Raw genomic sequence first — 24,666 nt, 5'->3', positions numbered from 1 at the left:
CTGGCTTGCCGGGGCCCTTGCTTGGCAGTCCCACATCTGAAGGGGGGGTGAGGCGGGGGTGATCTGAGCAAAGTCAAACTACTGATACCAGAAAAGGGGTGAGGATGCTGATCAGGCAAAAGCAAGATGCCTCCCAAGGCCGTAGGGAGGGCTGGGCACCGTGTGGGAAGGAGCGCCCTGGGGAACCCCGGTTGGGCAGGGCAGGACTCACAGAGAAAAGAGCACTTGGACAGAGGAGACTTGAAGCTGAAAGCAGGTTCGCAGGCAGATGTGGGACGGAGAGAACATTGCTGGAGCGACACACATGGGTGTGAGAGCGAGTCCTACCAGGGGCCTTGTCTCGTTGCCAGGACTGGAGGCCCTCTCAGGGTATGCGATGGTTAATTTTGTATAGCACCTTGACTGGGCCCTGGGACGCCCAGCCATTTGGTCAAACGTTACTCTTGCTGTGTCTGCGAGACCATTTTTAGATGATATAAACATCGCAATTGGCAGACTGAGTGAAGCAGATTGCCTGCCCCGATATGGGTGGGCCTCATTCAATAAGTTGAAGGCCTAAATAGAGCAAGAAGGCTGACCACCACCCCCCTGCCCCCCACGACTGTGCCAGCAGTTCTCCTGGGCCTCCGGCTTGCCGGCTCATCCTGTAGATCTCGGGTCTTGCCAGCCTTCGTAACTGCATGAACCAATTCCTTTAAAAAATCTCCACCTCTCTCTCTCTCTGTCTCTCTCTCTCTCTATCCATATAGCCTATTGATGCTGGTTCCCTAGAGAAACCTGACTAACAAGGGTGGCTCCCATCAAAGTGAAGAGGAAGGTTTATAAGGATACACAGAGGCTCATGGGGACCCAGAAGCCCCTGCACAGCCGGCCTCTGGAGGCGTGGAACTCAGGCAGGGGCTGGTGCTCGCCCATCTGCCAGTGTCTCTTGCAGATTCCCTGCTTCGCTCCGCACATGTGTTCTGTTCTGCTCTCCCAGCTCAGGCCGAGTGTCTACTGCCTCATACCGTCCGTGCTCATGTGGCCCCACGATGGCCACCCTGTCTCCATATTTCTTGCCCACTGAGCTCAAGCTCCCACCACTGGCAGGAAACGTGCCATTGGGTCTTGATCAGACTCTGGGATCGGGCTCCTGGGGTCTGACTCAGCCAGGTCACCTGGTTGAGCTGACTGCTTTAGGCAGCCCAGGAATGGGCCATCCCAAAGGCTGGGTGTCCCCTCTGCTCCCCTGGCCCACTGACCAGTCGCCGGGATCCAGAGGCTCGGCAGAGTCTCCGAGAAGGCAGCACGTGTGGGCAGGAGACCCACACACATCTCACATGGAACACCACCGTGCGGGGACCAGGCAGTGAGTGGGGTTGGATTGTGAAGAACCCCCACCCCATGCTCGGTGCTAAGGCATTTGGTCTTCACCCCACGGACCACGGTAGCCACGGAAATGCCGCGAGCCCTGGTGAATCAGGTGAGGTCCCTCGACGTGAGCCCAGCTGAGGTAGCCGACTTGCGACTCACAGATGTGCTTCTGATGGTTTGTTTTTCAACATTTTGAATTGCTTGCCAGCATTGAAAACTTTGGACTTGTCACATATGAATCCAGCTTCCCAGCTACTTTGGGGCAGCATGGAGATCAGGCAGCGCTGATCAGCATTCCACCCGGTGGAGTCAAGCAGCCCCCAGTCGGGGAACACTGGCACTCCAGCTGGGTTTACTGGTTTAGGCCACGGCCACGGCCAGGTGCTCTCAGGGCTGCAGTCTGCACACCCAGGTGAAGAGCTTGGGGAGAAGGCAAAGCTAGGGGCAGGGGGACCAGGGACTGGAAGTTAAGAGCATGAAATTTAGGGGCGTGCCTGGGTGGCTCAGTCAGTTAAGCTTCCAACTTTGGCTCAGGTCATGATGTCACGGTTCTTGGGAACGTTTGAGCCCTGCATCGGGCTCTGTGCTGACAGCTCAGAGCCTAGAGCCTGCTTCAGATTCTGTGTCTCCCTCTCCCTCTGCCCCTCCCCTGCTCATCCTCTCTCTCCCTCTCTCTCTCTCTCTCAAAAACAAATAAACATTGAAGAAGAAAAAGAAGAAGGAGGAGGAGGAGGAGGAGAAGAAGAAGAAGGAAGCATGAAATTTAGGCACAGATGTGGGGAACAGAGGGCTTTGACGCTTACCTTGCAGGACACTCGCCTAAGAATGACGATCATACTCATCTCCATTCAACAGGGAAGCAGATGCTTCATATATTTGCAAAGTGCCACCTTGGCTCCTGTCTTTATTCTGCACGCGGTGTCTCCCTTCGGAAGGGCATTAACACGGCATTCGATGCTCACAGTGAGCAACAGCCCAGACTGCATTCCTTCGCGTCCCTCTTCCTTCTGGCCCTGTCCCTCCCTCATCACTTCTCACCCCATATGTCCTCAGCTTGTCACTTGGCATTTCTCCCCCATTCTCCTTCTTCCAATTACATGTCTCTATTTTTCCAGATGCCCAGAGCAATTTGGTTTGCCTGGCAATCCCCGTGTCTCGGGCTCCTCCCGGGAATATCGTAAAACAGTAGGAAAAAACACTGAATGTAAGAACCAAAGCTGGATCCCCAAACCTGCGCCACAGTCTCCTCCTAGGTAGTGTTGGGCTTAGTTATTTCCTGGCAGGGCTTCTCACATATCCCAGCTCCGTGTGTAACTTTGAAGGAAAGCCATTCGATCAATGTCTGAGATTAGATTTCACCCTGGGGCAGCAATGTGATTTCCTTAATCAGAATTTTACCAAAGCAGGTTCCGAAATCTCACCGCCCAGGTTCAGATCTTAGCTTCACCACTTCCTCGCTCTGGGGTCATGGGCAAATCGGGGATAATAACAGTGCCTGCTTCGTGGGGTTGTGGGGAGGATGAAATGAAAAAACCCCGAATAAGCAAAGAGCTTGGCCGAGTGCCTGGTTCAGAGCAAGTTCCCCAAAAGAGCAGCTATTATTAATATCGTCATTATCGGAAAAAAATTAACATGGATTCTACTTATCAATGTAACCCCTGCTTTATCCCCTTCTTTGATGCTTCCTCAACATTGCTGAGATAAAGAAGTTGATTTTTTTTGGTAACCTGTTGATTTCCAAGAAGAAATACTGATTTCCTGGAGCAAACTATGCTAAGTACACATTTTTGTTTTGGTTGCAATGGGGGACGGTGGGAAGGCTACTGTTTGAGCTTTCACAAGTGAAAACCTCCAAGGTGGGTTTTTAAAAGACCTTGCTCTGCTTGGCAGTCAGAGTTCAAAGCCCTGGTGGGAAACTGTAAATGCTAGCCTTTAATTGTAAATGAACTCTCCAGCAACAAGGGGTACAGAGTCAAGTAAACATTAACAACTGATTCTGCTGTTATCAGTAGTTTCCTTTTAAAATCCAGTGCCTTCCATCCCCCCCCCCCCCCATTTTGCAGACCGTTTCTGAATTGAAATACATCTTGGGGAAAACTGGCTGAGGTCATGAGTAATGGGGTTGCCCACAAGGCTATCCCTGCAGTTGACTTCTCTCCCTTTGTCACCAAGCCGTGTCTTATGAAGCTGTCTCTTTGGCATATATGTCCTGCCCAGGGGGCTGGCCCAGAACTGCAGGGTTTTACCTAGAGAATTTGTTTATTTTATTGCAGGAACATAAGATGTTATCTAAGGTGCTTTGACACGGCTCATAATATTGCTCTCCCTCTGCATAAATAGCAAATTCTTTCCGTGTTAACACTGTTCATGTCTCAGGCAACAGCTCTTCAAGGCTGTGCTGGAATTATAGGCCACTTTGTTTGTGGAATAGCTTGGGAAGCTTGGCACCATTGATTTGCATCAGTGCCTCCGGAATAGCCTTTGCCTTCTCCTTAAAGATACTATCTAAACTGTGAAATTCATTAAATAGCCCCAGAAATGGATCAGGTTATTTAACACAACATCCCTAATGGCGCAATATCTCAGCTGTCTGCACTGATAGTGAACATTGTCTTGGACAGTGTTATCAGCCCAGGACACCCGCTATGAATATTGATCCCCAGCTTGTTACAGCCATCAGTTGCCATCAGGACAGGTCAGGGTGGGAACCCACCTAGCATCAAAGCAATTTAAAGACAGCACTCAGGCAGAATTTTAATGCCCACGTTGAAAAAACAAATCAACTCCATGCACAAAGGGAAGGTGGCTTGCTGGATATGGATATATTTATTATACAGGAACACCTCGGGTATAAATACATGGGTGAGGACATTAGCGAGTGAACACAAGGCCAGATTGTACCAATCGGAGGTCTCACTGCCTCCTGGTCATTCACAAAGCCGGTGGCCAGAAAGACAATTCCCTAAGGCCTCCCCCACCCCTCACCAAATTGCAGAATTTTGCCTGTCTGTTGGGTGGGGTGGTTCTCTCTAAAATGGGTAAAAGGGAGCATTTTCTATTCCTTCAATGCTGCTGGTACACGCTACAGTGTTTCTTTTGCATCATCTATTTCCAGAAGCCAAGCACATAACCTGAGCTGCACTGAACACACGTATTAGAAAGAGAGATGATGGGGCGCCTGGGTGGCTCAGTTGGTTAGGTGTCCGACTTCGGCTCAGGTCATGATCTCGCGGTCCGTGAGTTCGAGCCCCAAGTTGGGCTCTGTGCTGACAGCTCAGAGCCTGGAGCCTGTTTCAGATTCTGTGTCTCCCTCTCTCTGACCCTTCCCTGTTCATGCTCTGTCTCTCCCTGTCTCAAAAATAAATAAAACGTTAAAAAAAATTAAAAAAAAAAAAAGAAAGAGAGATGAAAAAAATAATAATAAAGGGCCAGGAAAAATTGATAATAATTAAAAGAAGTTATTAAAGATTGAGTCTTAAAGAACGTGGCCTTTATGTGTCCTTGACTTTGTCTCCAATTTGTTGCTTCTCTCTTTTTTGCTCCTTTTCTATATGTGACACCTGCGGACCTCAAAGGAAAGGGGATTCGTATCATTGAAACAAAATTCTTTTGAGGCAATTTATAAAGCGAAAATGGAAATGACCCAGGCTGGGATGGCTCTTAGCTGTCTGCAGCCATCCCTGTCCCTCTTGTTTGGGTACGAGGTGCCTCTGGAATGCCAGCCCATCTTCCCGTGAAAATGGCTTCAAGGTTGCCAACAGGAGAACAGAAGAAGGACTATGGGATGCCACAGATGCCCATTCTGGAGCTAGCTACCTTAAGCAGATCTCTTTCTACCCTGAAGAACCTAGATATGAAAAAATATGAATGTGGGTGGGAAAAAGTAAAAGGGGGCTGGGATCAATATAGGGAGGGAGGGAGAAAGAAAAGGAAATTAAAAAAGAAAAAAGCGTGTGATCTGGGTGAGAAAGAGCTGTCAAAGCAGAAAGCAAAACACCCTAATGGGTATGTGTTCAGGAAGGTTCTGTGATGTGCAATCCAGGGTCCTGGGTGCCACTGTTTAGTTCCAGGGCCACCTTCTCTTTGGTGTTCACAGGGCGTGCATTCCCTCTGGTGGGAGGTGGGCCAGGGGGCTCGGGGAGGGCACTTCCTTTCCTGCTTCCCTGTAAAAGCACAATCCATCAAGGCTTTAGAACGAGAGCTGGTTTGAATTTCGGCAGGGCTTTAAAGTCGGCAGGGAATACAGGGGCCGCCTCTGGGAGGGGCCACAGGTTTGAATGAGAAAAGCTACAAGAAACCAGCAGATAGGGTCTTCGCTTCAACAACAGATGGGATTAACAGCGCCCCACCCACGCCCGCACTTTAATGGGCCAGTTTCCCCACCTCTTCCTACTGCTACCTTCTCGGACCATATTAATTGCCAAGTCATTGTTTGGGAGCCCCATGGGGCAGGGAAGAAAGGAACAGCAGAGTTTGAAGTGGTTCTGGGAAGAGGGGTGGGAGAAACCTCAGAATTTGCCGCTGGGATAAATACTTACAGCTCATAGACCGCTCCCCAAGCGATGAGAGGAAAAAGGAATGTTAAGATGGACCCGGCTGGGGGAAGTTTCCCCCAAGGACTGATGTGCATCATTCCATGGGACCTGGTGGGGCAGATGGGAGCCCTTTCAATTATCTCTGTTCTCTGACTTCAAATTCAAACCAGACAAGCATCTTTTAACCTTTTTCCTCCTGGGGCTAGAAGGAGATGAGGGTCAGAGATGCAACCTGGGTCCCAGAGACCCAATTTCTGTTGCAAATGATTGAATCTGTAACTGTGAAGAAGGGCTGAAGGGCATCAGGGTTATGCTTGGCGTCTCAGCCAGCCGGGGGCAGCCACCCTCGCCTGGCTCACCAGGCCTCACCAGGGCATCTCCCTCCCCTGGCTTTGAACCCGCAACCTGACACGGTTTCCACAGCGGCGGGGCACCCTGGCGGGGGGCGGTTGGACCTCTCCCCAAAACTCCTCCAGCTCTCCTGGCCCTGCTGGGCTAGGCTCCGGCTGGGGGCAGAAGGGAAGAACTTTCTCCCTCCATTTCTGAGATGGCAGGATATACTCGAAAGGATACAGGTCCGGGAAAAGAAGACCTAGGTTCGAATCCGGACGCTGTCACCAGTCAACAGTAACCCTGGGCAACTCCTCATCTTTGAACCTCAATGTCCTCATCTTTAAACGGGGATGATAGTTTTGCCGGGCCACTCCCACCTCACAGGGATGCTCGGAGAATCAGACGAGATCGTGCAAGCCCGGGGGCATTGTGAACCGTAAACCGTGAGAACGTTAGAGCCTTTCAGTCCGAGGTGACCAGGTCTGAGGTCACCCCTGTGATCCACAGGCGCGGCAGATGTGCTGAGCGTTGCCTTCGAGTAATCAGTGCTGGCCTCAATTACATCCCCAATTCAAAGTCACGGGGGAAAAGTCACAAACGCAAGCGCAAGTCAGTGTGTGTGTGTGGGGGGCGGGGGTGTCCCCCAGGAGGGAATCGTCGCGCGATCCGTCGCTCGCGCACGCCAGCAGTCCCCGTGGGTCGGGCGGAGGCGCGCGGAGCCGGCGGCGGTGTAGGGGCGGGCGCGCGCGCCGGGCTCACGCAGGCGCCCCCGTGCCGAGGCGAGCGGCCCCCGCGCGGCGCGGGGCGGTCGTGGGGCTGCGGCGAGCGCGCCCTGCACGTGGTGGGGGCCCGGGCCGAGCAAGTGCCAATCCCGGCGCTGCGCCCCCCGCGGCTCTCGCCCAGCCCCGCCCCCGCGCCCCCCTCCCCGGCTTCACTTGGCCGCCGCGACCCTCCTACTGGCCGGAGAGCGGCGGCCCCGCCACAGCCGAAGGCAAGCCCCAGCGCGGCCATCCCGGACCCCGCGCCGCCGGCCTCGGGCCCGCGGGCGGCGGGCATGCTGGCATGGCAGGACGGCGGGGCCAAGGCGGCTCCCGCCCACCACAAGATTTCCTTCTCCGTCCTGGACATCCTGGACCCGCAGAAATTCACCCGCGCTGCGCTCCCGGCCGTGCGTCCTGCTCCCCGGGAAGCCAAGAAAAGTTTGGCAGAGGCCGAAGCAGGGAAGGACGCCAGCCCGGGGGACTCAGCTCGGCAGCGGGAGACCCCTGGTAAGGATGCGAAGCGGTCCCCAGTTCCGGGAAGCCCCAGCCCAGATGATGCCACCGGGAGTTGGAGGCGCGCGGGGGGAGAGGGGGAGGGCAACCGGGGACAGAGTGAGCGGCCCTTAGCGGAGCGTTCGCCAAAGGGAGAAGGCCACCCGGGACGAGGTACAAAGTGTTGCCTTGCCTCTGTGTCGGAACTGAACTGAGGCAGAAAAGAGGCCCCCAACATCCTGGGTCAGGGATTTGCCTACCAAAGCTGGTCCCTACTCACCGGCCAAGTCACTAAGCGCCACAGTTCTATTTTTTTGCTCGGCAGTGGAAACTAAACAGCGGGCGTCCACCTGAGTCTCCAGGCTCACTCATTTATCGGGCATTTAATGCGCCCGCTACGTGCCAGGGCCTAGCCTAGAGACGGGGATAAAAGTCAGGGAAAACTTCACAACCCACGAGGCAGAGAACATCATGAATACTGCCTCCATTTTATGATTGAGGAACCAGAGGTGAAATCATGTGGAGGGGTCTTCGTGAGTGCGAGGTCAGGTTTAAGCACCGCGTGCCCACTTCGAACCACCCTTCCCACCATAGAGACACCTGCAGAGATGCCGCTGCCCCAAGCGCTCTCTCTCCCCAGACCCAACCATTGACTGGGGTGGGAGCAGGGATGAAGTGGGGCCGCCACTGGTCCTCTCTCCTCGAAACATTTTGACCTAACTCTGGTGGACACTTGATGAGAAGCCTGGGAGAGTTTGTGCCTGGAAGGTAGGACAAAAGACAGCAGGATCCGTGCTGGGTTGAAGCGTGGGCACGAGGCTCCCTGGAGAGACGCTGACTCCGGGCGCTGGTCCGAGAGACGCTGGATGTGGCACAGCCCCCCGCTTCTCCTCCCCAAGTTTGGCAGTGATTGTCTGGGCCTCCGGGCGCCTCTGGCGGCTGCGCTTGGGCCAGGGCAGTCTGCCTGGTAATTGTTCGGATCGCCCCTCGGAGGGGCCGCTCTCCCCCTCCCCCCACCTCCATGATCGATATTCTATTACTGGCGCCTGCATATCTCCTGCCCGCAGCTTGCAGGTACCGACTTCAAACCCCCTTTCCCTGTCTGATCCTAATATTGTTCGATTAAAACTTACCTTTAATAGATGACATCTATCGATCCGGCCCCGCACAAATCTGAAACTCTATTAACACGGCAGGAGAGAGAAGATGGGAAAGAGGGAATTTCACTTTAAGGCGGGGGGGGGGGGGGGGGGGGGCTTAATAACTTCTTTTTTAATTGCTAGGAGTTCCAGACCAAAATAGGCTTCTAGCGACCAGAGAGACACAGCCCTAAACGCACTTGACATTTCGATGTCTCAACGTACAGTGATCCTACCCTCCCAATATTGTCCAATATGGTCATTATTTTTTCTTAATGCAAGGTGTCACTCATTCATTCAAAACCCACTTCTTGGAAGTCAGCTAGGCGGCAGCTGAGTAAAGGGCAAGAGGATCCCGCACCCCTAAACCCCAAATCCTGGCTTGCGAGGATGTGTGGTCGCGGGGGTGGGGGAGGGGGGAGCGCGATGCGGAGAGGGGCCGACCTGGGGGCTCTGAAAAAGAACAGGAGGAGGAGGTCTGGGGACCCGGAGGGGCTGGGTCGTGCGGGGCTTCTGGTCACCCGCCCCTTTTCCACTAGATGCTGCGGACCGCGGCGCGGGCGCGGCGTCCCCCTTGGAGGGCTCGGAGGCCGAGGAGGCCGAGGAGGAGGAGGAGGAGGAGGAGGCCGAGGACGCGGGGCGGCGGCGGCGGAGGGAGCGGGCCGCGCGCCTGGAGGCGGACCCGGCGCGTTCCCCCGAGTCCCGGGCGGCGGCGTTGGCGGCGGGGGAGCGGGCCCCCGGCGGGCTGGCGGGCTCCCCGGGCTCGCCCGACTCCCCGCGGCCGCGGCGCCGGCGCACGGAGCCCCGCTGCGCCAAGCCCAGGCGCGCGCGCACCGCCTTCACCTACGAGCAGCTGGTGGCTTTGGAGAACAAGTTCCGGGCCACGCGCTACCTGTCCGTGTGCGAGCGCCTGAACCTCGCGCTGTCGCTCAGCCTCACTGAGACGCAGGTCAAAATCTGGTTCCAGAACCGCAGGACCAAGTGGAAGAAGCAGAACCCGGGCGCCGACGGTGCGGCGCAGGCGGGGAGCGGCGCGCCCCAGCCCGGGGCGCCCGGAACGGCAGCCGCGGCGGGCGGCGGCGGCTCGGGAGGCAGCCCCGGCGCCCCCGGGCCGGGCGCGCTGCCCTTCCAGACTTTCCCCTCCTACTCGGCGGCCAACGTCCTCTTCCCAGCCGCCACCTCCTTCCCGCCGACGGCCGCCGCCGCCGCCGCCGCCGCCGCCGCCGCCGGGGGCCCCTTTGCGTCCTTCCTCGGACCCTCCTACCTGACCCCTTTCTACACCCCGCACCTATGAACCTGGAGCTTCTCGGGGGTCCACTTCGTCGGGATTCACAAATGACTGGCGTCGTCGTGTGGTCCCGGTTCCACCGAGGGGCGCCGACGTGCACGGCCCGCCCCCTCGTGGTGAACGGGTGTCTGCGCGCCGCTTCCTTTCCAGCTGTGGGGAGGCGCCACCGGAGGCCAGGGAGAGGCCGCCTGCCGACTCCCGCAGCGCCCCTTGCCGCCGCGCCGACCCCCTGAATCCACGAGATCCGCAAAGGGGATCAAGGATCTGCAGTCTTTAAAAGTGCCCCGAGATGAAGGCTGTCCTCAGAGCTTAGCGTTTCTGAACTTGGCTCTTCGCTTCGGGTCAGGCTCCATTCGGTTCAAGGGCTCCTCTTGAGGGTCTGGGTGTCCCGAGCAGGGCTAACACTGCCGCGCTGCGGGGTTGCAGATGCCGGGGACCCGAGACTTCCTGCCCACGGGTCGCTCACAATTAGGATGGACTCTTCGAACATTTTAGCTCACACACGTGGTAAGCAGCTTGCCCTTTTCGGAGCGGATGGTCTCCCTTTTCGTACTTGATTATTGGCCCCAAACCAAGGCTTCCTCCCAAATATTGAATGAGCTGGGTCCACGAGCACACACTGGCGCGGTGAAATGGACTATTTTTCAGATGCACAAATTTCTACGTTTTTAGATTTTCATTTCAGACGGGGACTTGAGCACAATTCTTGTTCCAAACGGACTCTCCTGAGAGACTAGGTCTCTTACTTTTCTGAGAAGCCCTAGAAGTCTCTGCTAGGAAACGTAACGGCTTTGTGGCCCGCAAATAGTGAACCAAAAGCTAGGAGAGCGGAGCTCCTCCGGCACACGTGACTGTCCTGAATTGGACTTTTTTTTTTTTTGAGCAGCAGGCAAAAGTTCCTATTAGAGTATCAGATTAGAAAAGAATGGTATGAAAGCTGTCTTTACAGAGAGGGGACATTCGAAAGTGAATGCCTGCTGGGCTATTTTTTAAAAGCACAAACTCAACATTATTAGAGCTTCATCTAGAGCAATTCTTGTTCCAAACAGACTCTCCGATGGCATGGTGAACACGTGAAGGGTTGTCAAGGGTGTGAAGGAAGTATTTCTGGGGCTACAGCCGAAGCAAAATCGTACCCGTAATGGATTCAACCGCCACAGCTTAATGTATGGCCCTTAGTTCCAACTGCTACTTTTTTCTCCCTTAAAAAATTAGTTATTCTGTCAAATTCTCACGCCAGACTTGTTTGGAATGCTGCTTTTAGTTTTCTATGTAATATGTGTGAAGCTCATATCTCAGAAACCCAGCTCTGCCTAACTAGGTCACGTTTATTTCTTCCTTACCTGGATTTGATTATTTGAGGCCTGCTGCTATCTACGTGGATAGCATCCTGCTTGCCATTTTTTGATAGCCTGTGCCATTAAAAATTAAATTTAATGATCACGGGCTGCTTCTAAAGTACATGCAGTTTGGTCTCATGAACACATGATATCATAATTTTGAAATATCTAGTTCTATGGTTATCAGAAATAATAGAAAATATCCCCCCTCCCTTATGCCAAATTCAATGAAGACTCCCTATTCACAGGACTCTCACAAGATTTGAGAATGTGTATCATTTAATTGCGTATTATTTACTAATTACTCTTTTCCTTCTATTTTAAAGAAGAGTGTCCCCAAACAGTGCATTGTTTCTAAAAGACAATTGATGCCAGATGAGATTAAAAATGCAGTTACTATGGTAGAGAACATTTTATTCACTTTACGCGTTGATAAACACTCCCTCAATAACCGCTCCTTGGTTTCTGAAAAGCAACACCCATGCGTCACAAACAGGCGATTCAAGTACACAGAGGCAAGATCTGTAACGAGAAGCTGGATTTCCATAAGATGTGGAAACATTTCATCTCTCAGGTACCAGAATCCCAGAAGACTCCAGTCGGAAGAGAGGGACTAGGGAGGGAGGCGGGAAGCTTATCTGCGGACTAGCTTGAAGTGCTGTCATTCTTGACCTTTCCTGTTAGGACACCTTGTAGCAGAGTAATGCTCCAAGTGTGTGGCTTTGGATTTGTGCTGCTTTGAAAGGCCCCGTGGCTTTCCAACCAAATCCATGGATGTGTTTGTCTAATAAATCCTTTTTGTAATGCTTTCTCATTTAACTGTTTCTTGTTTTCTCTTAGCAAAGTTTTCAACTAATTTTGTAATTATCAGAGTTTGTATGTATGTGTCCCCTCCCCTCGCCAGCTAGTATTCACAAACTGAGGGTATCTCCACCCTGACCCTACTTTTTCATGCCACGTTAGGTACTTTGCCAAACCCATGCCAAACATACACGGAGTGGCTACCCTGGCAGGCAGTATATACGAACACACAGGGCCATTTTCTTTTTTTTTTTTTTTAATTTTTTTTTAACGTTTATTTATTTTTGAGACGAGAGAGACAGAGCATGAACGGGGAGGGTCAGAGAGAGGGAGACACAGAATCCGAAACAGGCTCCAGGCTCTGAGCTGTCAGCACAGAGCCCGACGCGGGGCTCGAACTCACGGACCGCGAGATCATGACCTGAGCCGAAGTCGGCCGCTTAACCGACTGAGCCACCCAGGCACCCCAACAGGGCCATTTTCAAAGCAAAAGTGAAGCATCTTACAGAATTTTGTTAGTGGCTACAAATTAAATCAACACCTATGTACCAGATTTTTAGGGCATTAACTTCCTAGACTTACTTTGCAAGTTCTTAGTATCTTATAAAGTGCCTGGTAGGTCACTTTTTGGAGTTGCGCCATCCATTGGTCATAGATTTCTGATGTTAAAAAATGACTATTTCAGATCCCCACTTGAAACCCCACAGCCAAGAAGAAGGGGAGTGAGTGGAGAGCGTCTCATACGTTGAGAAATCCCCATCCGTTTTATGGGCACGGATCAATTTAGTGTATTTGTCTTTTTAGAAATAACTGCTAAGCACCTATTGAACTAGTTTAGAAAAAATCTTTTTTACATTTATTTATTTTTGATAGACAGAGGCAGAGTACAAGTGGGGGAGGAGCAGAGAGAGAGAAGGAGACACAGAATCCAAAGCAGGCTCCAGGCTCTGGGCTGTCAGCACAGAGCCCAACGCGGGGCTCGAACTCACAAACCACAGGATCATGACCTGAGTGGAAGTCAGACGCTTAACCGACCGAGCCACCCAGGTGCCCCTGAACTAGTTTTAAAAATTATGAATAGGTCAACAAGATATTCTTCAATAAATGCTAATAAGTACACTTAAAAACATAATTCCCCCTCAGGGTGCCTGGGTGGCTCAGTCGGTTACACGTCCAACTCTTGATTTCGGCTCAGGTCGTGATCTCAGATTCGAGCCCCATGTCGGGCTCTATGCTGACAGCTCAGAGCCTGGAGCCTGCTTCGGATTCTGTGTCTCCCTCTCTCTCTGTCCCTCCCCTGCTCGCACTCTATCTCTGTCTCTCAAAAATAAAATAAACATTAAAAACAACAACATAATTCCCCCTTAAGGTCAACTGAAGGGAAGCATTTAAGCGTGAATGAAGTGGGAAGACCAGATTCAGGGAAAGAGAAATAGGAAATGTCCCTTCTTGCTTCTAGTTGGAAGAAAATCCCACGGGAGCCCAGTTGTGGAGACAGAGGGAGAGGGAGCCTTGGAGACTGGAGGACTCGGTCCCTGCAGGAAGTGGGAGGGGAATGCCAGCTGGAGAAAGCCAGGCTTCCCCATACCTAACCCTCCCTGGTTCTCTGGGGCTGTGGTTATCAAGGACCACAGGTGAGGCCCCTGACCTCTGAGTGGCTGGGTTCGAAGCCACATCCACCCCCGAGTCCATATATGAACTTGGCAATTTCCCTGTGTCTTGGGCCTCAGTTTCCTCACCGTGGTGCCTAGCTCAGATGAGCAATTTGTATGGAAAACACTTAGTTCCTGACACATTGAAGGTAGTTGTTACGCCCAGTTTGATGCTGGGAAGGACGGTAAACGCGCTGTACCTAGCCCGACCCCCTCATTTACAAAATTTTTACTGCAGCATAATAAACATACAGAAAACTGAAAATACCCGACGCGTACAGCTTGGTGCCTTTTCACAAACAGAATACACCTTCCTAGGGGCACGTGGCTGGCTCAGTGGAGCGTGTGACTATTCATCTCGGGGTTGCAGGTTCAAGCCCCACTTCAGGTGTAGAGATTGCTTAAAAATAAAATCTTGAAAAAAAAAAAAGAATATACCTTTATAATCAGCATCCAGATCAAGAAACTGAACAGGATGAGCATCTCAGAGCCCCCTTGTGTCCCCTTCCAGTGATTACCTCCCCCACGGACATCCGAAAGCATAGATTACTTGTGCCTCGTTTTATTTTTCTTTTAATTATGGAAAAGGAATCCTGCAGTATATATACTCTGTGTGCCTGGCTGGCTTTGCTCAACATTATTTATGAGTTTCATCCATGTTGTGTGGCATATAGTTATAGATTATTCATTCCTGTTACTGTTAGCATAGCACTGTAGACACAACTCATTTATCCATTCTACTGGTGGTGGGTGATCGAATACTCCTTCATTATTTTGGTTGAACTGTCTTACACACATCTTTTGGTAAACATATCTTCCTATTTCCGTTGATAATGTATCCAGCAGTGGGGTTACTGGGTGCGCAGATGCCTAGCTTTAGATACAGTCAACCAGTTTTCCAGCGTGTGGGGGCAATTTCCATTCCCACCTGCAAGGGAGGAGAGTTCCAGGTGTTCCACATCCTCCCAACATATAGTATGGACCACCTTTTCCATCTGATGGTCCTGGAAGCTATGTAGTAGGCATCGCACTCTGGTTTTAAATTTCATTTCCTGACAGGTAATGATGTTGACTACCTCTCCATATGCCTGTTGGCCATTGGCGATCTGTTTCGGTGAATGGCCTGTCACATCTGCCCACTGGTAAGACAAGCTGAGTCTTAGAGAGGAAGGGACTTGCCCCAGGTTGTCTGTGTTACCGAAGAAACTGAGACTCGGCGAGGTTATGAGACTCGCCTAAGGTCTCACAGTAAGAGAAGAGCAGAGCCTGAAAGCTGGGCCTGATGACTCCAGGATGATTTAAATGGTACATGAGGCCACCAGTCATATAAAATATTTGGTAATTTTTTTTTAATGATCTGAGCGCTGCTTGGGCATTTAAAAAATGTTTATTGGGGCGCCTGGGTGGCTCAGTTGGTTAAGCGTCCGACTTCAGCTCAGGTCATGATCTCACAGCCCGTGGGTTCGAGCCCCGCGTCAGGCTCTGTGCTGACAGCTCGGAGCCTGGAGCCTGCTTCGGATTCTGTGTCTCTCTCTCTGCCCCTCCCCTGCTCGTGCTCTGTCTCTCTCTGTCTCAAAAATAAATTAAAAAAAAAAACATTTAAAAAAATGTTTATTTTTGAGAGAGAGAGAGAGATAGAGAGTGCAGGGGAGGGGCAGAGAGAGAGGGACAGAGGACCCTGAAGCAGTAGTTATAGCTAAGTATCAGTGTTGGAAAGAAAGGGTATTCCATTGCTCCTCCGTCCTCCCTCCCCCTCCTCCTTCCTTCCTGCCAGACTTGTACTGAGCACCCATTCTGTGCAAACTGTTTTGGATGGTGGGAATTTAAGTCAAATGAGTTCCCAGACACAGGGTAGGTTACAGTCTGTGTATTTCTATCTTTTCTGTGATCATGGTGGTTTGTGGAGACAAAAAGAAGACAACCCACAGGGCACCTGGGTGGCTCAGTCTGTTAAGCGACAGACTGGCTCCGGTCACGATCTCATGGCTCGTGAGTTCGAGCCTTGCCTCTGGCTCTTGTGTTGACAGCTCAGAGCCTAGAGACTGCTTCCGATTCTGTGTCTCCCTCTCTCTCTGCCCCTCCTCTGCTCACTCTCTGTTTCTCTCTATTTCTCTCTCAAAAATAAACATTAAAAAAAAAATAAAGAGGACCCTTTATTTTCCCTCTACCACTTACCAGCTATGCAATCTGAGGCGAGTTTCCTCAAATGTCTAAGCCTCCAAGAGGCACATATATGCCCTTAGTAATTGTTAAGGTTCTTCTTGCCAGTGTAGAGATTGGCTTATGTAGGTAACCGAGGGGTTGGACCAAGGCCCAACCTTGGGATTTTTTTTAACGTTTTTATTTATTCTTGAAGGAGAGAGAGACAGAACATGAGTGGGGGAGGAGCTGAGAAAGGGGGAGACATAGAATTTGAAGCAGGCTCCAGGCTCTAAGCTGTCAGCACAGAGCCCAATGCGGGGCTCGAACTCACGAACTGTGAGATCATGACCTGAGCCGAAGTCAGACCCTTAACCGACTGAGCCACCCAGGTGCCCCTTAAAGATTTTGTTTTTAAGTAATCTCTACACCCCATGTGGGGCTCAAATTTAAAACCCTGGGATCAGGAGTCACAGGCTCTAATAACTGAGCCAGCCGGGCACCCTGGGGACTGCATTTTCAATAAGCGCTCTTTTTTCTTTTTTTTTAAGTTTTATTTAAGTAACTTCTACACCCCATGTGGGGCTGGAACTCATGACCTTGAGATCAAGAGTCAGCATGCTCCTCTGGGCCAGCCAGGAGCCCCAATAAATGCTCTCCCGGGCAGCTGCTGATTACACAGTGCTCATCCTTTGCGAGATTTACTCTGGCCAAGAACACAGGGGGCGGGAGAGGACAGTAGACAGTCCACACAAAAGAGCTGAGTGGACAATCTTGTAAAATTATTTATTTTACAAAATCGATTCCCTTCTTGTGAGTCATTTTCTTTCATGTGTAGTTAATACATTTACAAAAGGAGCTGCTGTTCTCTTTGCTTTTATTTTCTTAAAAAAAAAATTTTTTTTTTAACATTCATTCATTTTTGAGAGACAGAGACAGAGAGAGAGAGAGAGACAGACAGAGTGTGGTTGGGGGAGGGGCAGAGAGAGAGGGAGAGAAAACATCCGAAGCAGGTTCCAGGCTCTGAGCTGTCAGCACAGAGCCGGATGCGGGGCTCAAACTCATGAACAGCGAGATCATGACCTGAGTTGAAGTCAGATGCTCAACTGACTGAGCCACCCAGGCACCCTGTCTTTACTTGTAAATAACCTGCAGATCCTAAGGCAAAAGGGGCCGGGTCTGGGGGACAGTTAGGCTGCACTTTGAGAGCGTCACACTCATGAGGTCCCAAATTACCACAAACGTGCAGGAAGGTTTCAAAGTAACCATTAAAAGGCTAGTTTCTTCCCTTTTTAAAAGGTCTTTTCTTTCACAAATGCATTTTTTTCTAAGGGGTTCTGGGGTGGCACAGGGGGCTCTTTTTGGTACATCATCATTTGTGGCTCTAAGTCACTCTAAGTTCTTAGGGATTCAGAATACTTAGTTCCTATGAATGGGGCACTTGGGCGCCTTGGTTAAGCGTCTGTCTGACTTCAGCCCAGGTCTTGATCCTACAGTTCATGAGTTCAAGCCCTGCATCAGGCTCCGCACTGACAGTGCAGAGACTGCTTAGAATTTTCTCTCCCTCTCTCTCTCTCTCTGCCCCTCCTCGGCTTGTGCTCTCTCTCTTTCAAAATAAATAAACTTAAAAATTAAAAAAAAAAAAAGAGTACAGTACTAAGTACCATAGAAGGAAACTAACCAACTCCTCTTGGAGCCTAAAAATCCCCACTCACATCTAAGCAAGATTCTGATGGAATCTTTTTAAAGACATCAAAACAAAGTTCAAGCACATCTCTAGTGTAAAATGAGCTTCTTTCCATATAGTTCAGTAATATTGGTGAATAGAGCCCGTAGCAATTATTCAAGAGATACCACAAAAAATACCGCGTCTTGTCTGATAAATTCACAAGGTGTCTTAATAAAAATACCTTATACACTTCTAAATCTTTCAAAACATTTTAAGTCTTTAAGCTTATTTATTTATTAAAAGATTTTATTTTTAATTTTTTTTAATTTAATGTTTATTTATTTTAGAGACAGAGAAAGACAGAGGGTGAGCAGGGGAGGGGCAGAGAGAGAGACAGAATGCAAAGCAGGCTCTGGGCTCTGAGCTGTCAGCACAGAGCCTGATGCAGGGCTCAAATCCATGAACCCTGAGATCCTGACCTGAGCCGAAGTCGGAAGCTTAACAAATGGAGCCATCCAGGCGCCCCAAAAGATTTTATTTTTAAGTAGTCTCTACACCCAACGTGGGGGCTTGAACTCACAACCCTGAGATCAAGAGTTGCACGGTCCACCGACTGAGCCAGCCAGATGCCCCTCAGCCTTTTTTTTAATCGGGAAAATATACATTACGCCGAATTTACCATTAAAGCATTTGATTTAGTGGCAAGAGGTATGGCCACAATATTAAGGAACCATCGCCTCTATCTGGTTCCAGAACGTTTTCATCCTCTCACGCGGAGACCCTGCACCCATTAAGTAGTTACCATCCATCCCCACTGCCTGTACATTAACAGCCACTAGTCGGCTTCCTCTGCACATTTGTCTTCCCTGGACATTTCCTATAAATGGGATCATATAAAACACGGCCTCTCTTGTTTAGCTTCTTTCTCATGTAACGTTTTCATTGTGTTCATCCATGTTTTAGCAGGTGTTAGTACTTCACTGCTTCTCATGGCTGATTAATACCCACTGTAGGGAGAGCCCACATTTTGGTTATCCATTCCTCAGTCGATGGACATTCGGGTTCTTTCCACACTTTTGCGATTGTGAATAATGCTGCCGTACACATTCGCGTAAGAGTTTTTGTTTGCACGCCTGTCTTCAGTTCTCTTCGGTACGTAAGTAGGGGTGGGATTACTGGCTCACGTGGTAATCCCATGTTTAAGTTGTTAAGGAATCCTAGAGTATTCTGCACCCTTGTACATTTCCCACCGGCAACAATGAGGGCTCCGATTTTTCCACATCCTTACCAACAATTTTTATGATTACTGTTTTTTTTTTTAATTTTTAATGTTTATTTATTTTTGAGAGAGAGAGAGAGACAGACAGAGAGAGACAGAGCATGAGTGAGGGAGGGGCAGAGAGAGAGGGAGACACAGAATCCCAAGCAGGCTCTAAACTCTGAACTGTCAGCACAGAGCCTGACGCTGGGCTCCAACCCACAAACCGTGAGATCCTGACCTGAGCCGAAATTGAACCCTTAACCGACTGAGCCACCCAGGAGCCCCTGTTATTACTGTTTTCAGATTAAAACCAATTAGTCGGTGTAAAATGTATCTCATTGTGGTTTTGATTTGCATTTCCCTAATCACTAATGATATTAAACATCTTTTCATGTGCCTGTTGGCCATTCACAGGTCTTTGGAGAAATGTGCATGTAAACCTTTCGCTCACTTTCTCATTGGGTTGTCTTTTGTTGTTGAATTTTAAGAATTCTTTGTATATTCAGAACACATACCCTCCTCCTCCCCCTCTTTTTTTGTACATTAAAATAATTATACTCCCAAGACTACTCCCTCCCTTCCTTTGCACAATTACTGAGCACCAGCTGTGTGCCAAGTGCTAACCTAGCATCTGGAAATGCAACAGGAAGACCCTGGCTGGGCCTGGGAGAGGAGCTCGGGTGAGTGAAAGTCACAGACAGGTGCACACCTGGTGCAACAAAGTGTAGAAAATGCCATGGCTTTCTTGTCAGCCGTTTCTGTATGAAGCAACACTCTCCTTAGCACTGATGTCATTTGGAATTCGGGCTGGAAATAAATAGGCTATTGATGTCACTTCTGCCATGCTTGTTCTATACAGATCTGGTTTGTGTTTTACGAAGGTCTTGCCAGGCATTTATAACTCCCAGGGTGTGGCAGACATTATTAACATAGAAGCTAATGTTATTTGTGAGATATGTTCAAAGGATCAGAGTTACTTGTTTTCCTGAGATGAATCGTGATTGGTTTTTTTGGCCCTTACAAACTTGCTAGCTTTGGGTTGCCTGGGTGGCTCAGTTGGCTAAGCATCCGCCTTCGGCTCAGGTCATGATCTCACGGTTCGTGGGTTCGAGCCCCCCGTTGGGCTCTGTGATGACAGCTCGGGGCCCGGAGCCTGCTGGGGTTCCGGGGACCCCTGGGTGGCTCAGTCGGTTAAGCTTTGGACTCTTGATTTCGACTCAGATCATGATCTCATGGTTTGTGAGTTCAACTTCTACTTGGGGCTCCATGCTGACAGTGCAGAGCCTGCCTGGGGTTCTCTCTCTCTCTCTGCCTCTCCACTGCTTGTGCTCTCTGTCTCTCTCTCTCTCAAAATAAATAAAAGCTTTAAAAAAATATATATACATATGTGGCGCCTGGGTGGCTCAGTCAGTTAAGCGTCTGACTTCGGCTCGGGTCATGATCTCACGGTTCGTGGGTTCGAGCCCTGCGTCGGGCTCTGTGCTGACAGCTCGGAGCCCAGAACCTGCTTCAGATTCTGTGTCTCCCTCTCTCTGTGCCCCTCCCCTGCTCATACTCTCTCTCAAAAATAAATAATGAAGATTTTTTAAAATTTAAAATAAACATTAAAAAAATTTAAAAATTAAATATAAATAGAATTTCTAACATTTTCTTCCTGCACATCCTTATCACATCTTACACTTCCTCCCAGACTGAATCCTGACACATTGCTTTTCTCTGCCTGGGCGGCCCAGATCCTCTAGCAGGCAAGGCCTCACCTTAATCCCTTAGCACCTGCTACATTTTGTCTGGAGTCATGGCTTCTTCCGTCTGGGAGAGCCTGACCGTTTCTTTCTCTCTGTCTCTCGCTCTCTTTCTCTGCCAATTCATCCACATATCTTGGGGATCTTTTACCTCTCACACTGGAATATGTTGGCACTCAATCAATTGCCATTAAATGATCGAACTACCTTTCCACCTTTTGGTGGGTCTCATATTGTCGTTTTCTCCGGTGTTTGGGGTTGGTTCTATTTTTCCACAACCTTTTCAGAAATTTGGATAACGAGTCTGAGGCAACACCACACTAAAAAAGAAGTTGTTCGTAACTTTTGTGTAGCAATAGAAGCAATTTTTTTTTTTTCCCCTTTCAGGTCATCACAGATGTATAAGCTCAATAAAAATCAACTACTTAGAAAAATGGCCACACAGTTGAATGTCGCAGTGGGAAATTGCTCTAAGTTTTCCAACTGCCTTCAATTTGTTCGCTACCCCTTTCAGAGACGGCACCATTCCGTGGACCACGCCAGCCTGCTTTGCTCTCCTCGGAGACCTGGATTTAGAGTCTTAGCCTTGAAATTGGAAGTGCAGGTCAGTCCTGTGACCTGGCAATCCTACTTCTAGGACTTTATCCTACAGCTACACTTTTATGAAATGTCACAGATCAGGTTATCTATTGTGACACACTTTGCAATAGCAAAAGACTGGAAATAATCCAAGGGTCCTGCAATGGGGCTATTAAGCAGCTGTAAACAAAAGAATGAGGGCCCTCTCTCCCTATTGACACAGAAGGAGCTCTGGGGCACATATAACCTGCTCTCAGGGGTGTTAGAAAGTGGAGAAAATAATGGCATGCATTTGTATTTGCTTCTATTTGTATGAAGAGTCGAGAAACCAGAAGCTAATACAAAGAGTTGCCCTTGGTAGGGGATGCTGACTGATGGCTTTGGGGCAGGAGGAAGAGTTCTTGGGGTGTACTTTTAAATTTGCTTTGACTTGTAAATGAGGCAAAGTATTAACTATTTACAAAACAAAAAGAAGTTGCTTGGGAGTGAAAGTGTCGGAGAGGAAAGTAGTTCTATAGAGTTGTCAAAAAAGAAAGAAAGAAAAAGAAAATAAAGAGCTACATGCTTTATACAATTGGATGACTTCCAAAGTTCCTTCAAATATCTCACTCTTTGGAAATTAGGAAGAAAATTGGAACTGTTTTTTTCCACAATCTGCCCAGTAGGGCACTGGGCTACCTCTTTGGATTTATGACAAGTTTCCTTAGAAAACTAACATACGTGGGAAGGTGTTACCAAAGCTTGTTTCAAGGACCAGAAGAAGGCCAGCTCAGAATGAAGTTCCTAACATATAATCCAGCCCAACTGTGCTTTGCTTCCTGACCTCCAAGGGGCAGATGAGAAAACTCTAGGGTGGTCATGAGTAGGGCCAGAGTGGGAACAATTTCTGAGCTATCTGAGCACCACTTCAACTGTTAAAAAGTTGCCTTTTTGGGGCGCCTGGGTGGCTCAGTTGGTTAAGCATCCAACTTCGGCTCAAGTCATGATCTCACAGTTTGTGAGTTCGGGCCTCGCATCCGGCCCTGTGCTGACAGCTCCGAGCCTGGAGCCTGTTTCGGATTCTGCGTCTCCCTCTCTCTCTGCCCCTCTCATGCCCATGCTCTGTCTTTCTCTGTCTCTCAATAATAAATAAACATTAAAAAATTAAAAAAAAAAGTTGCCTGTTCTAAATAAAATTTACCCCAGCAGATCCCAGTAGTAAAACAGTTGCCTTTTTAAAAAAAATGTTTGATTTATTTCTGAAAGAGAGAAACAGAGAATGAGCGGGGTTGGGGCAGAGAGAGAGACACACACAGAATCCGAAGCAGGCTCCAGGCTCTGAGCTGTCAGCACAGAGCCTGACGGGGGGCTTGACCTCGTGAGACACGAGATCATGACCTGAGGCCGAAGTCGGAAGCCACCCAGGCACCCCAAAACAGTTGCCTTTTTAACTGGCACTTCTCTAGCTTTCTAAGTATAAGACATGATTTACTTAGACTTCAGTAGGAATCTGCAGAAGAGGGAAGATTCAAAGCCGGGGGATGATGGTGAAGTTTTGTGAAAGAACCTTTACTCATTATTGTAAATAAAAAGATTAATGCCCCCGTGGTTTGAGCCACTGGGTAGCTTAGAAGTAGGTAGGTCTTTTACTGTGACATTTATTAGAGGTCTTCAGGATAACCCATTTTACAACACGGATAAGTGAGCAGTGGGATCTCAGGTTACCCCGGGCAAGGAGCGGAGTCAGGATTGACTTCTAGATTCTCTGACTTCAAATAAAAGCTATCCAAGTTGTGGCACTCAGCGTTAGCCTTCATGGAATCAATAAAAAAATCATTGCAAAATACACTGAGCTTATTCGTATCTGGATAGATAAGGATGTAAATATTTAACGAGCACTTGAGATTTCTCTTATTTTTTTAAGTCACGAGCAATGCAAATAATTTCCAACATAAGTGGCTGCAAACTCACTACTTGGATTTTTTTTGTAAAAAAAAAAAAAATGGACTTTCACCTTGAACTTTCTTACTTGAAATTCCTTCTTCTGATTGTCTCAAGTGTGGAACTTGATAGGGTGGGAAACCTGGCTTCTTGGCTGGTCCATTACCTATTTCTTGTAACATTGGCCGGGGCCTTTACCTTGGAGTCTTGGATTTGTCTTTAAAAGTATTAGATTACATGTTTAAAGCTCTTCAGCTCTAAAATCTACTAGGCATTTATATCTCTAATTCATCATTTCAAAATACTACATTTATTATGCTTCAACATTGAGGATTAGCTGACTTTTCACCTCCACGAGACGAGTCTCTTTTTAAACACTTGCTCTTGAGCTGATTTAAATAGTCCTCTCCTCTAGCTGGGTAAGCCCAAGTGGCTGGTTGGCCTCTATCCCCCTTCTGGTATTTTCCATTCTTTTTCTACTCAGACTTCCAGGCACACGGTATACTCCAGCTATAGTCCCCAGATCCCAGAGTCCTCGGAGGCTCCCTTCCTGGATCCAGTTCTGTCCCCATGAGATTTGGGGATGTCATGGCCCATGCTAAGGACTGGTCTCCCTCCTCCTCTCCAGCCCTCAACAGTATAAACTTACTGCACCCAATGACATTCCTCCAGCACTTAGATAATGGACAATAATGGTTTGAAGTGTCCTCTTTTTCTCAACCCCAGCTTCCAGGGCTGTCATCTGCACTGCCGTTCCTAGTCTGAGAGTGGGGAGGGCTTTGGGCCACCGGGGCTTTTGGAATCTCAGGATCGTACTCCCGTAATGGCCACTTGCTCTGTCACTAATTCCCGTCCACCGGAAAACAGTGTAGAATAATAATTCCTACTAAGGCACCACGGAGATGGTTTCTGGGAGGCTGTAAAAATCCCGCAAGACAGGTTCAACCTTCAAGAACTTATAGCCTCCATGGGATGATAAGACATAGCTAGAGCTAGAGGTGTATGGTAGGTGAAACAGTGACAGCAGGTGGGTGACCACTGTGGCCTTTGTAGCCAGGAAGGGTGTCATGTGGCAGGTGTGGAAGGACAGGAGCTGCAGCTAGATTTTTTTTTTTTGGTTGCATCTAGACTTCTTAAGTGGAGTTCAGCTGCTGGGGAGAGAAAAGAAATACTCCTGGCAGGCAGATCCTCCTACTAGAACCAACATTTTAACTGCAAAATTTCTGAATCGCTGCCTATTGTTCCCAGTTCCGACCTAAGTTCAGAACTTTTACCAGCTACTCCTCCCCACCTCTCGTTACCATTTTGCTTACCTTGCTCCTGCCAGATCCCTTCTGGACTTAAGCAGGTTTATTTCAGATTCAAATGTCTGCCCCACCCAGCCCAGTGCTGTAGCAGCTGGGAGGACAAGTCGTGCAAAGTCACCAAGTCTTTAGTAGGAAGATCTCTTTTTAGGGTAAATGAAATCTGGAGGGAAGGAAAATTTCTCCTGCTGGGTAAAAATCACCAAACACTTATTTTCTGAGTGTCTTTACCAGACTTTCTCCTTGGCTGTCAGCTTGGAGTTTTCCTTTTTACTCAATTCAAGGCCAAGTAGTGTAGGCTACACTAATGACAAGTAATAACGAGTTAGACACTGAAGGAAGCAATAAGTCAGAGGCC

General features: G+C 49.2%; 1 protein-coding gene across 1 annotated transcript; it reads left to right on the top strand.

Annotated features, from left to right (window-relative positions):
- The first annotated feature begins 7,109 nt into the window (after window positions 1–7,109).
- On the top strand, window positions 7,110–10,694 carry NKX1-2 (NK1 homeobox 2). The gene is made up of 2 exons (XM_019424686.2): window positions 7,110–7,489; window positions 9,153–10,694. The coding sequence occupies exons 1-2, from the start codon at window positions 7,276–7,278 to the stop codon at window positions 9,905–9,907; spliced, it is 969 nt and encodes a 322-aa protein (XP_019280231.2). The 5' UTR covers window positions 7,110–7,275; the 3' UTR covers window positions 9,908–10,694.
- The last annotated feature ends 13,972 nt before the right edge of the window (window positions 10,695–24,666 follow it).

Source organism: Panthera pardus, unplaced genomic scaffold (assembly GCF_024362965.1).
Source record: "Panthera pardus isolate Hobbes unplaced genomic scaffold, ASM2436296v1 HiC_scaffold_22, whole genome shotgun sequence".
Lineage (NCBI taxonomy): Eukaryota > Metazoa > Chordata > Mammalia > Carnivora > Felidae > Panthera > Panthera pardus.
The sequence above is the reverse complement of the archived record's forward strand: the minus strand, read 5'-3'. Positions and strand labels throughout refer to the sequence as shown.